The 12,410-nt window shown below is 38.4% G+C and overlaps 1 protein-coding gene across 6 annotated transcripts; it reads left to right on the top strand.

Annotated features, from left to right (window-relative positions):
• Positions 1-110: 110 nt before the first annotated feature.
• LOC105249459 (rho-associated protein kinase 2) lies at positions 111-12,342 on the top strand. Of its 6 annotated transcripts, none has more exons than XR_889046.3 (13): positions 111-647; positions 1,613-1,930; positions 2,044-2,204; positions 2,291-2,629; positions 3,385-4,518; positions 5,680-5,980; positions 6,063-6,086; positions 6,400-6,806; positions 6,998-7,639; positions 7,717-8,130; positions 8,201-8,417; positions 8,522-8,831; positions 10,116-12,342. XR_889046.3 is itself a non-coding variant. In XM_011254946.3 (13 exons), the coding sequence occupies exons 2-13, from the start codon at positions 1,753-1,755 to the stop codon at positions 10,201-10,203; spliced, it is 4,128 nt and encodes a 1,375-aa protein (XP_011253248.1). In that variant the 5' UTR covers positions 112-647; positions 1,613-1,752; the 3' UTR covers positions 10,204-12,342. The 6 variants fall into 6 exon arrangements, 5 of the variants coding, with proteins under 5 accessions (XP_011253248.1, XP_011253252.1, XP_011253249.1 ...); XM_011254946.3 differs by having other exon boundaries at positions 112-647; positions 8,522-8,744; XM_011254947.3 differs by lacking the exon at positions 111-647 and adding an exon at positions 705-1,048 and having other exon boundaries at positions 8,522-8,744.
• The last annotated feature ends 68 nt before the right edge of the window (positions 12,343-12,410 follow it).

Raw genomic sequence — 12,410 nt, forward strand, 5'->3', positions numbered from 1 at the left:
ACCGTCCCGTTTCAACGCTTTTCGGAACCCGGAGTGGTCGACGCTCGCTCTCCGCATCCGCGACGATTTTCCACGACACAACGTGCCTGTCGCTTTCCCCCCTCCCCCCCGCCGCCCTCCCCGTTCCACCGTCCCTCTGTTGCCGCTGTCGACGGAGATTTCGCGCCGAGGGCCTCTCCTCCGGGTGAGTCGGGATTTTGGATTTCGTTTCGTCGCGACGATAAATCGATAATCCCGCGGCACGGGCCGAGGAGCCGAGGGATCGAGATAGCGGAAGTGGCCGTTTTCGAGGATAGTCCGGTGGTGCCGCGTACGTGTCGTCCGCGCCGTCGAAATGCCGTCGTCGTCGTCGTGAGCAACGCCAGGAGATCGCCGGAGCGGAGTTTGTATCGCTCGCGCGGCGCACATTGAACCGGAGGGCGCGAGAGAGACGGATAGAGTCGAGCGAGAGGAGGAGGGAGACGAGAAGAGCGAGGGAGAAAGAGAGAGAGAGAGAGAGAGAGGCGGAATCTCGCGGGGTCTCTCGCCGACTCCGACGATCCTCGCGAGTCGTCCCCGCGAAATAATGCGCCTTCCTCCCCCCCGGGACGCCCGTCCGGATGACATCGTCGCCAGCCAACGACGGGACGACGTAGGGTCGACGTGAGGTACGTGCACCCCGCCTCTCGGATCAGCATCCCCGACACCCTCGAGCGTGGCTGACTTACCCGCTCCCCCTTCCCCTCCCCCCTCTTCCCGCTCTGACAGGAGGGCGAGGAGATGCGCGAGCGCGCGCGCTTTGTAAGCGTTTCCTTGCGTCTGCGAGCGAACGTCTACCCCGTCGCCGTCGATTCCCGGGGACGACCGGGAGAGAGAGAGAGAGGGAGAGAGAGGCGAGGCCCTTCCGCGTGTCGCTTGACGTGTCGTCGCGTCGTAAACGCTGCCACTGACGTAACCCTCGCCCTCGCCCTCGTACTCGGCTCCTCTCGACTTCCTGGTCACGAGTCCCTTGGGAGAAGAAGCGCCCGGGAAGGATCCTCGGTGGCTCGACGTTTGATGTTGTTGCGAGGTAACGCGAAAGAGCGGGATCGCTCTTTGTTTCGCGCGCGCGAATCATCGTCTTGTCACCTTGTAAATTACGCGGCTGAGTCATTGTCCGTTAAACGCGGTGCCGCGTTGACGTGCCGCCCGTATTTTTCTTTCGCATCGGAGTGCCTTCCCGTCTCTTCTGAACTTTCCTCAGCGGCAGACGCGGATTTCCTTCGGAAATTTTCGGTTTAAGGATATTTATTATTAACGCGAGCCACGTTCAAATATTAACTCTAAATTGTTTATATTGTCGTTGTGTAATGCTGTCATAATATTGTTTTTATGTGTTCTATTATGTAAGAAGTAGAGACACTGCCAAGGTTTAAACATATGTGTTGGTTGTTTTTTTATTTTTCTTATATTTCTTTTGACGAGATATATTTAAATATGGTATATATTTTTATGGCATTATACAGTCACACGCATCTAGAATTCTAACATTGTTGATGTGTCTAGATTTGAAGGTTTGAAGCTTGAGAAAGACTTATTTACTATACTTATTTATACTTGATTTATACATTTGTTTATGCATTTATTTGTTTAGAAGATATGGAGGATCCATTGAGCATCACAGTTACACATTGTTCGAATCAATGCTACATTTAGCCTTGAGCTTGGACAGTTTTTAATGCGATAAAAGCAGTACATTGTCGAAGCACAATAATCCAGACTCCTATAGGAGAGATGGATGTGATGGATGAGGATAGGCGGAGGCGCCTACGGAGTCTGGAGGAGAGGATAAAGGATCCAAGAAGTATTACAAATATCGATTGCTTATTGGATACCGTCCAAGCCTTGGTATTAGATTGCGATCATGCGAGTGTGAAACGTATGAAAAATATAGAAGCCTATATGAATAGATGTAAGTATTGTTTTTTAATACTTAATACAAATTTAATATTTATTAATCTTTTGTTATTTTGAGCAAGATGCGTTATATATCGAGAGGTTGAGAATATTTATCTGTTTTTACAGATGACTGTGTAGCACAAGAGATTCATAAAATGCGAATGCGTACGGATGATTTTACTTTAATAAAAGTAATCGGCCGTGGTGCATTTGGAGAGGTGCAGTTGGTTAGACACAGATCTACGCAAAAAGTTTACGCTATGAAATTACTTAGTAAATTTGAAATGGTAAGATAACTTTGTTTATTTGTGCATGTTGTATGATAAAATATTGTATAAACCTTTCCTTATTCGATTTCATGTTATCCTTTCAGATTAAAAGATCGGATTCCGCATTTTTTTGGGAAGAGAGAGACATAATGGCTCACGCAAATTCTCCATGGATAGTCCAGCTCCACTTTGCATTCCAAGATCAAAAGTATCTCTATATGGTTATGGATTATATGCCAGGAGGTGATTTAGTAAATCTAATGTCCAATTACGAAGTGCCAGAGAAATGGGCAAAATTTTACTGTGCCGAAGTGGTGCTTGCGTTAGATGCGATACATCTTATGGGTTTCGTTCACAGAGATGTGAAACCAGATAATATGTTGCTCGACAAGTATGGTCATCTGAAACTTGCCGACTTCGGCACGTGTATGAGGATGGATGCTGTGAGTTTAATCTTTTATATTTTTAATTTTTCAAATTCAGTTTAAATACTTCTAATTCGAAAAACATTTTATAAAGATATCAGATAACATTTTAATTATGTATAATAACTTTGAGTCATAATTTGTTTTAAACAAATAATACTATATCTTATATTCTATCTGTAAATTATTTTTATCCAAAATATGAAAAAAGTACACAGAAAAAAATATCATTCTACTGCCAAGAAAAATGATTACTTAGTTTATTTTTCTTTTTTTAAGTAATAATTTTCTTTAACAAAGAATATATTCTTGATAATAATCTTAAAATATACTCATCACAAGTGTTAGAAAATCTCATTATCATGTACTCAAAAGAAGAATTTATTTTCTCTTCAAGAATATTGTAAAGTTGTATAAAAAAAAATCAAACTTACTTTATGTAGTAAGCAAACCAAATTTATGTTTTAATTTAATATTCTTGACTAAAATACTGCAGTTACTAAAATTCAGAATATATTTAATTAAATTTAATGCTTGTGATGAACTTATGATATATTTGCGGATATACAAACTTATGATATACTTAAAATAAAATAAATAATAATATTATTGGATACGGATAATAATATTATTTAAAATAAATATTTACTTGAATACAGTATACATTTTTCTCTGTGTAAGTAAATTTAAAATATTATAGTATAAGCTTGTTTCTTGTCCTGTCTTTCTCTCTCTCTGATTAAAACTTTTTAATTTTAATGTTTGCTTTGCAGGACGGTTTGGTACGGTCCGACACCGCTGTTGGTACACCCGATTATATATCCCCGGAAGTTTTGCAATCGCAAGGCGGGGAAGGAGTATACGGTCGCGAATGTGACTGGTGGTCCGTAGGTGTTTTTCTCTACGAGATGTTGTTCGGCGATACACCATTTTTTGCCGACTCCCTAGTTGGCACGTATTCGAAGATCATGGATCACCGGAACTCGTTATATTTTCCTCAAAATGTCGAGATTTCTCACTCGGCGAAAAACTTGATATGCGGTTTCCTCACCGACAGAACGAAACGCCTGGGTCGTAACGGCGTCGACGAAATTAAAAGCCATCCATTTTTCAAAAATGATCAATGGACTTTCGATAATCTAAGGGAATGCGTGCCACCGGTAGTACCCGAACTTTCTGGTGATGACGACACTAGCAATTTCGATGATGTCGACAAGGAAGATGGGCCGGAAGAGAGTTTTCCAGTACCTAAAGCTTTTTCCGGAAATCATCTGCCTTTCATTGGATTCACTTATTCGGGCGATTATCAGCTAATGTTCTCTTACGGCAAGGAATCGGTGGACGGATTGGAGAATCATGTCAATAATGGCACTACTGACGATGTGAAGATCTCGCAGTTGGAAAACTTGCTGGATCGCGAAAGACGGCAAATAGAGACGATGGAGTCGAGACAGAAGGCGTTGAACATTCAGTTGGAAGCAATGACATGCCGAGAAGCCGAGCTGCGCGAAGAAGTAGGCAGAGCGGACAAAGAGCTGACACTGCTCAGGCATAATTACAAGGAGGCGCAACGTAGAGTGGAGCACGAGACAGAGATTCGTCGGAAGGCGGAATCATTGCTGGTGGAAGTGAAGAAGAAGTTTGACGAAGAACAAACTAGGCGAGCGCGAGATGTCAGTACTTCGCAGCAGACATCCGAGCGAGTAACGACGTTGGAAAAACAGATCAAAGAGATGCAGTGCAAACTAGAGAGAGAAACAGAAACGGTGACGAGGTTGCGCAAGCAAGCGACGGAAATTACTGTGGCTCGTCAAGCTGCCGAACAAATGGCGAGTGAACTCCAAGTTGCCAGGGCTCAGCTACAAGCACAGCGTGATAACTTGCAACAAGAAGTTGCCACCCTTCAGGTATAATTAAACCAAACAGTTTCTTTTTTTAATTCAAGGGAATTTTAATAGTTTTTTACAAGATGCGTATAAAATTTTTGAAAAATTAATATTTCCTTTTTCAAAAATTTAATTATAATAATTATATCTAATATTCAATAATATATATATAATTAATAATATATTATATTAATAATATAATTAATAATATATAATTATATCTAAGGATCATTGAAAAAAGAGTAGTCGACCAAACTAGCCAGAAAATTTGTTTATTAATACGACGTTTCAACCATATGGTTGTGGTCCTTATCAAGTATATACTGGGAAAGATTTATAGACTTCGTCAAGAAACTAAACACAACTAGAGGAAAACGAAACTACGTGACCTTTATTATTTTGTCGTAAATGTTGTTTAAACTATCCGTGTCTTTCTGTAGGTTGATTAAATTATTAAATTTCTTGATAAAGAATATCTCAGCAATTTTTCTCTTTCGAACATATTTTTCATTATGCAAAATATTAGGTTTCGACCAGTCAAAATCATGTCCGGATTCCAATCTATGTTTGCTAATGACCGAGTGATTAGTTTCATGTAACTTTATATTATTACAATGTTCTTTTACTCGCGTACGTAAATGTCTTTTTGTTTGCCCAATGTATGATAAATTACAATCAATTTAAACAACATTTACGACAAAATAATAAAGGTCACGTAGTTTCATTTTCCTCTAGTTGTGTTTAGTTTCTTGACGAAGTCTCACACGGACGCATCAATTTCTCTCAAATTTAAATCTAGTTAAATAACGTTTTTTGTTAATGTGACTTGTGCAATTTACAAGATTATCGTCTATGCCTGTCTCCTGATTTTTATTACATCGGTATAAAAATTGTTCACACTTTAATTCGTTGAGCGTACTATATATTCAAACCATTAATTAATTAATTAATTTATAAATCTTTTTCAGTATATAAGGACCATAACCATATGGTCGAAACGTCATATTAATAAACAAATTTTCTGGCTAGTTTGGTCGACTACTCTTTTTTTCAATGATCCTTTGATTATTTGAGCGACATTAAGATATTTTATAATTTTTATAATTATATCTAATATTCAAAATTTAAAATAAAGAATTTAGAGAACAATTTATTTTTCATGCACGAAATGTTTTTCTATAGGGCCAACTTTCCAAGGAACGTAGCTCAAGATCGCAAGCGTCATTGTTGACGGCCGAACTGGAAACACGTCTTTCTGCCTTACACCTCGAGTTAGAACGTAGTCGTGAGAAGGAGGAGAAGGCAACTCTGGATAATAGACAACTAAACGAAAGAATTTCCGCGTTAGAAAAAGAAGCTGCTAGTTTAACCTTGGAATTGAAAGCTGCACAAGCTAGGTATAATCAAGAAGTTATGGCGCATCAAGAAACGGAGCGTTCGCGCATTCTCTCCAAAGAAGAAGCTAATTTGGAAGTTGTTAAAGGTGCTTGTTTCAAATTTTACATGTAAAGATAGAGATATTATATTTCTGATAAAGCATATTTCATTTTGCCTATGCAACGCAGGGCAAAAGAATGGAATTTTCAAAGGTAATATATGTGGTTAGTGAATTCATATTTTCTTTTTTTCCTATTCTGGAAACATATTCTAGAATAAAATATTTAAATTACTTAAATAAAATATTTAAATTATTTAATTTTTTATTTATAAATTGTATTTTTCTCTATCATCCTGTGCTAATCTTTGTTTATCTTCTCATTATTGCTGCATATTTGTGTATAATGGCGTATCTGTTTATGTATGTACACATTCTAATCTCTATATTTATAAATTTAAAGAAATATATTTCACATTGGATTGTGTTACTTATGTATATTGGTTTATTACAAATAGCTCTACAAGCAAAATTAAACGAGGAGAAAAGCGGAAGACAACGCGCGGAATTACTTGCGCAGGAAAAGGAACGTCAGACATCAATGCTCTCTGTCGATTATAGACAGATACAACAACGATTGCAAAAATTAGAAGGTGAACACAGACAAGAAGTGGAAAAAGTCAAAGTACTGCAGGGCCAAGTTGAACAGGAACAACAAAAGAGAAATGTCCTTCAAACCGATTTAGGTCAGCAAACGTCTGAAGCTGGAAGACTTCGTGCTCGTGAGCAACAATTGATCGGAGAAGTTGCTCAGTTGAGGGAAGCTAAACGGCAAATAGAAGAGGAATTACATCACTTAAAGACGCAAAGGAATGTCGATCAGCTACAGACGAAAGAATTACAGGAGCAATTAGAAGCTGAAGCTTATTTCTCGGTACGTAATAACAAAAGTTTAATCACGTATATCATCTTGAATCTGTAATTATTGAATAATAAACAAAAAATACAAATAAAAATAAATATTAAACTTATTCTCATTCTTATACTCATTAGTTCAAAATTATATAATAAAAGTATTGTAAATTTAGATATTTTAAGAATGATTATAATTTTCATGTTTTTCAGACTCTTTACAAAACACAGACGCAAGAGTTACGTGAAGAGCTAGACGAAAAAGCGAGGTTGCAGCAGGAATTGGAGGAAGAACGTAGTTCTCTAGTTCATCAATTACAACTGTCTTTGGCGCGCGGTGATAGTGAAGCATTGGCCAGATCCATAGCCGAGGAGACCGTAGCAGACTTGGAAAAGGAAAGAACCATGAAGGAATTGGAATACAAAGATGGAGTAGCTAAGCATCATCAAGAGCTAAGTGCAAAAGAACAAATTATAAATAGACTTAAGGAGAACGAAAGCGAATTCAAGAAATCGGTCGATCAGACTCTGAAGGAAAAAGAAGACTTGAGCAAGCGATTGAAAGAATCGCAAGAGCAACTTGGCAAAGCGCAATTCAACGCGGAAGAAATAGAAAAGCTGAGTAGCAAGCTGAAAACTGAACAACTATTGAAGCAACAGGCGGTCAACAAACTAGCCGAGATTATGAACCGGAAGGATCTTTCGTCGAGTGGGAAGAATAAAAACAAGGCCTCTGCCGCAGATCTGAGAAAGAAGGAGAAGGATTGCAGACGCCTACAGCAAGAACTCACTCAAGAGAGGGAAAAGTACGGACAATTGGCAGCTAAATGGCAGAAAGATTTGCAAGATTTGCAAGTAAGCGAGACACCTTTACTTGTGTTTAAAATATTATATAGAATTGTTTGAATTTGTAAAAATGATTTTTTTCTCAGGCACAACTCGTCGAGGAAAATCAGGCAAAGCTAAGGCTGCAAATGGAACTGGATTCGAAGGACTCGGAAATAGAAACACTGCAAATGAAAATCGCGTCGCTCAATTCGGAGACTGCAAGCGTCTCATCCATCGAGAACGACGATGCTGAGGATTCGGTTCTGTCCGAGCATGGTACGATGAGATTGGAAGGTTGGTTAAATGTGCCAAATAAGCAGAATATTAAGCGGCACGGTTGGAAGAAGCAATACGTCGTTGTCTCCTCCAAGAAGATAATTTTCTATAATAGCGAAAACGACAAAATGAACGCCGATCCGGTTCTGATATTAGACTTGAACAAAGTCTTCCACGTTAGATCTGTTACTCAGGGTGATGTTATCCGAGCCAATGCCAAAGATATACCCAGAATATTTCAGGTATCTACTTTATTAATCTCCATTCTTTGGATTGCGATTAATATTGCATACTAATTAATCTCGTATGCAGTTACTCTATGCCGGTGAAGGTGAAGCGAGACGACCCGGCGACGAAGGAAATACACTGCCTGGAGTGGATTTACCGCAGCTCACAGATAAACCCGGCACTCAGTCGTTGAAGGGCCACGAGTTCGTATCAATATCTTATCACATGCCGACGACCTGCGAGGTCTGTTCGAAACAGCTCTGGCATATGTTTCGACCTTCGCCGGCTCTTGAATGTCGAAGTACGTATTATTATAGTCTATTATAATCGTTTACATATGGATTTTATTTCTCTATACGTTTCTCTCGCTCCTTTTTACTTAAAACAAAATGTCATTGTTCGCAGGATGTCGCATTAAGATTCACAAGGAACACTTGGACAAGAAGGAAGATGCCATAGCCCCATGCAAACTGCACTATGACCCCAACAGCGCCCGCGAGTTATTGCTGCTCGCGGCGAATCCCGAGGACCAGAAGTACTGGGTCTCGCGGCTGTCCAGGCGCGTTCAGAAATGCGGCTACAAAGCGAACTCGCACGTAGACGGCACGGGGCAACGCGTTTCGCCAAGGTAGCGTAGCCGATGCTGCTGCTCGAAGTGAGCGGGGACTAAGTAGCTCTCTTATTTTGTGACGTCGCATGATGTGGGTGTAGAGAGGTTAGACTTGTTTGATTTTTCTTCCTTTTCCTTTCGCATTGTTTCTATACCGGTCTTGTATACAGGGTGTTTTAGATCACACGTACCACCCATTTAAAAACTAGAGAAGTGGTTATTTCAAAAAAGTAAAAACATTTTCTTCATAAGTCGGGTGCGCTCTATCGAATGGAATTATTTTCAACTTCTGGTTCCGGCCGGAAATAGGCGACTCAGACCGGAAGTGCATTTTTTTAAATGAAACCCCCTATTTTTCATTGCATATTCTTGTAGCTTACCTCGAGAGCTTTCCAAAACACTATAATAAATTATTTTTCCATGAAGTACTTTTCGAGTTATGAGTCTTGAATTCATTTCTTAATTTTACATAAACCATAAAATATCTTGTAAAATATTTATTTTTCAATTATCTTAATACTTTTATGTACAACATAATGAAAAGAATCAATTGGTGTAAAGAAAACATATAGTTGTTTTTAAGAAAAAATATGGAATTGTTAATTGTAAATTACATATTTTTTCTTAGAAACAACTATATGTTTTCTTTACACCAATTGATTCCTCTCATTATTTTATACATAAAAGTATTAAGGTAAGATAATTGAAGAATGAATATTTTACAAGATATTTCATCGTTTATGTAAAATTAAGAAATGATTTCAAGCCTCGAATATAACTATAACTCGAAAAGTACTTCATGGAAAAATAATTTGTTATAGTGTTTTGGAAAGCTCTCGAGGTAAGCTACAAGAATATGCAATGAAAAATAGGGGGTTCCATTTTTAAAAATGCACTTTCGGTCCGAATCGCCTATTTCCAGCCGGAACCAGAAGTTGAAATATCACCATTCGATAGAGCGCACCCGATTTATAAAGAAAATGTTTTTATTTTTTTGAAATAACCACTTCTCTAGTTTTTAAATGGGTGGTACGGATGATCTGAAACACCTTGTATAATTGTACATATTAGCACAATGCATGACATTGATTGTGAGTGGTTGTTAAAACTGATCGGACAGTTAAACGAAATCAGAAAAGACAATGTGTGTCGATTAAGAGTAGCATATCTCATGTACATATACTGCACAACAATTTTAGCTTTCGGCACTTGCTGCAGAAACGGGTTAGTTATTGAATTATCATGCTTGAAGCGTTTTACAGCTTTGACTATGCGATGTTTTTTATTTGTGTTTTTGAAATCTCGAATAATATATAAATGACAGATTTATGTGACAACAGTTTATATGTATATTTGTTTTCTTTCATCTGTATATTTTTTTTTCTATAGGGAATCTACGAGGTCGACTCTGAAGCCATACTTATCGGTGCAACAACGATCCGCGACATTACCAGCAAATGCCAGTATGGGCAAGTGATCTTGGAAGATGCTAGTATTAGCGATTAAGAATTCCGCTCACGATCTGCTACCGCATTTTCCGCGTTAATGGTAGTGACGTCAGTGAGGACCGTGGTAAAGAACTACAACCTCGTGATTTTCTCTGCGCACCTGGCAACTGAAGTAGACTGTCAATAATTTTCTAGATCAATGTGAGAATAATTGAAATAGCGATTGCGATCGTAATGTGACTTTTGCAGCTAAGGGTAAGTGAAATTCAAGTTCGAGTATCGCTGGAGAAAACAGGGTTACTATATATGTACCGGGTGATAAATGGATATGACGATAAGAAGGATGGAGAAAGATAGGATGCCGTGTCCACATACAACAGGGTTATCGTGTTCCCGGGACAATAATTAATTGAAACGCGCGTGTTCCTCGTATTTGCTGAATCATTTTATCGTGAGCGACGTAATAATCTCTTCGTGATATTCGCGGCAGATTGTAAAACGTTCTCTCGAAGAATCATTGAATTTTCCGCAGTGATTTTTCTGGATTAGAACTTTATATTGGACTTTGTATACGCACATTTCTTACTGCCTTTAATAACGATTATCGATAAATTGTGATGGAGACTTTTAGCTTAAGGCGTTTTTTCGATGCTTTAAACCGAAATTTCGGAAGCTTGGAAAAAGAGTATATAGTATTTTGGAATTATTTTATATATACACAGAATGTTCGTTGAGAACGTATGTAGATATGGGGATCTTTTGCTTTTAAGATGAGTATTAGCGAGGATTTATTTAACATTTGATAATCGAGTGTGTTTTTGGACGGGGTTTCATTTCAAGAGGGTGTAAACAATTTTGAACGCGCGTTCGAGGATCAATGTTTTTATCGAAATCGTGGCAACTGAGTGGTTCATGTCGACGGACATCGCGAAGAAGTAATATATTTGCGAAATTGACCAGATTTATGGCGTCTGTAAAGACTATATAAGTATACAGTAATGAGTGCCAGCTTGTATAGTAGAGATAATGATTACAGTTGTACTTTAAGAATTTTTATTACAATACACGAGTTAATGACGTCCGCTACGTATCCCGACAGAGACAGAGAAAGAGACAGCTAACGAGAGGACTAACTAACAAAAAAGTATCATGCATAATTCAGAAGCTTCAAGAGCTTCGTCATGGTGCCATACGGCTTCGGCCATTCTCGGCATCGAAAGAAGCGATAGAAACAAAAGAAAAAGATATTAGAAATCGTATTAGATATTATTAACGCATCATCGCCGTCTGTGTTCTTTCCAAAGTACCTCCGCGAGACATTGCGTCGTGTCGAGAACTCGTCGGAACGAAAAGAGCCGCTTCCATCGATGATAGTCAACTAACTATGGTTAACATTCTTCTTTCCCATACGAGCTAAATTTACAAACATTAATTATGATTAAGCGAGACTTTCCATTGTGATTCCTTATATTTTATCTAGAGAGAAAAAAATCTAAAAAAATTTGCCTCGGAGATCTGGGAAAAACTTTACATGCTTTTTAACGAATAAGATAAAGGATCAATAAAGCGTCAGTTAAGTTATGAATGATAGCTCAATTTAGAAAGGAGTAGAAAATCGATCATCAAATCAACCGATAGAAAAAGTAAGATTAGTCCGTTATATGAATGGTACACAAACTCTGATTAATTAAATTCTCTTTCTTTATTTGGACTACGATAGCTACAACTTTCTAGATAGGGGAAGGAGAATTTCTAACCGGAATTAGTCAACTAAAGTCGTCGGTGTAACTGGTTTCAAGAACTCAGCGAGACGTCCATCAAATGGTGCTCTTCCCCCCTGTCCCATCCATCCTTTTGGTTTGATAGAACGTTGAGAGCGAGCGAGAAACTGTAGACACTTCTTGTGAAAGTACGAAGGAGAGAAAAAGAGAGAAATTAAAACTGAAAAAAAAATTTCATCCGATATACTGCCCCGTGCCTTCTTCACTATTTTGGTTCTCCACGAGAGCGAAACTCGGAGAAAAATTGGCAATGAGAAAGAAAAGGAAAGGGAGAGAATGAGCGAATGAATGCATGAGTAAGAATGAGAGAGTGCGAGATAAAGAAAGAAAGAGAGAGAGAGAGGAAGGAAAGAGGAAGAACTTGTTACAGCATATTTTATTATTATTGTTTAATTATTTACAATCTGTATATTATTAATTAATATTACGATTAAAAGTATTTTGTAGATAATATG

Source organism: Camponotus floridanus, unplaced genomic scaffold (genome assembly GCF_003227725.1).
Source record: "Camponotus floridanus strain SB8 unplaced genomic scaffold, Cflo_v7.5 scaffold10, whole genome shotgun sequence".
In the NCBI taxonomy this organism is placed as follows: Eukaryota; Metazoa; Arthropoda; class Insecta; order Hymenoptera; family Formicidae; genus Camponotus; species Camponotus floridanus.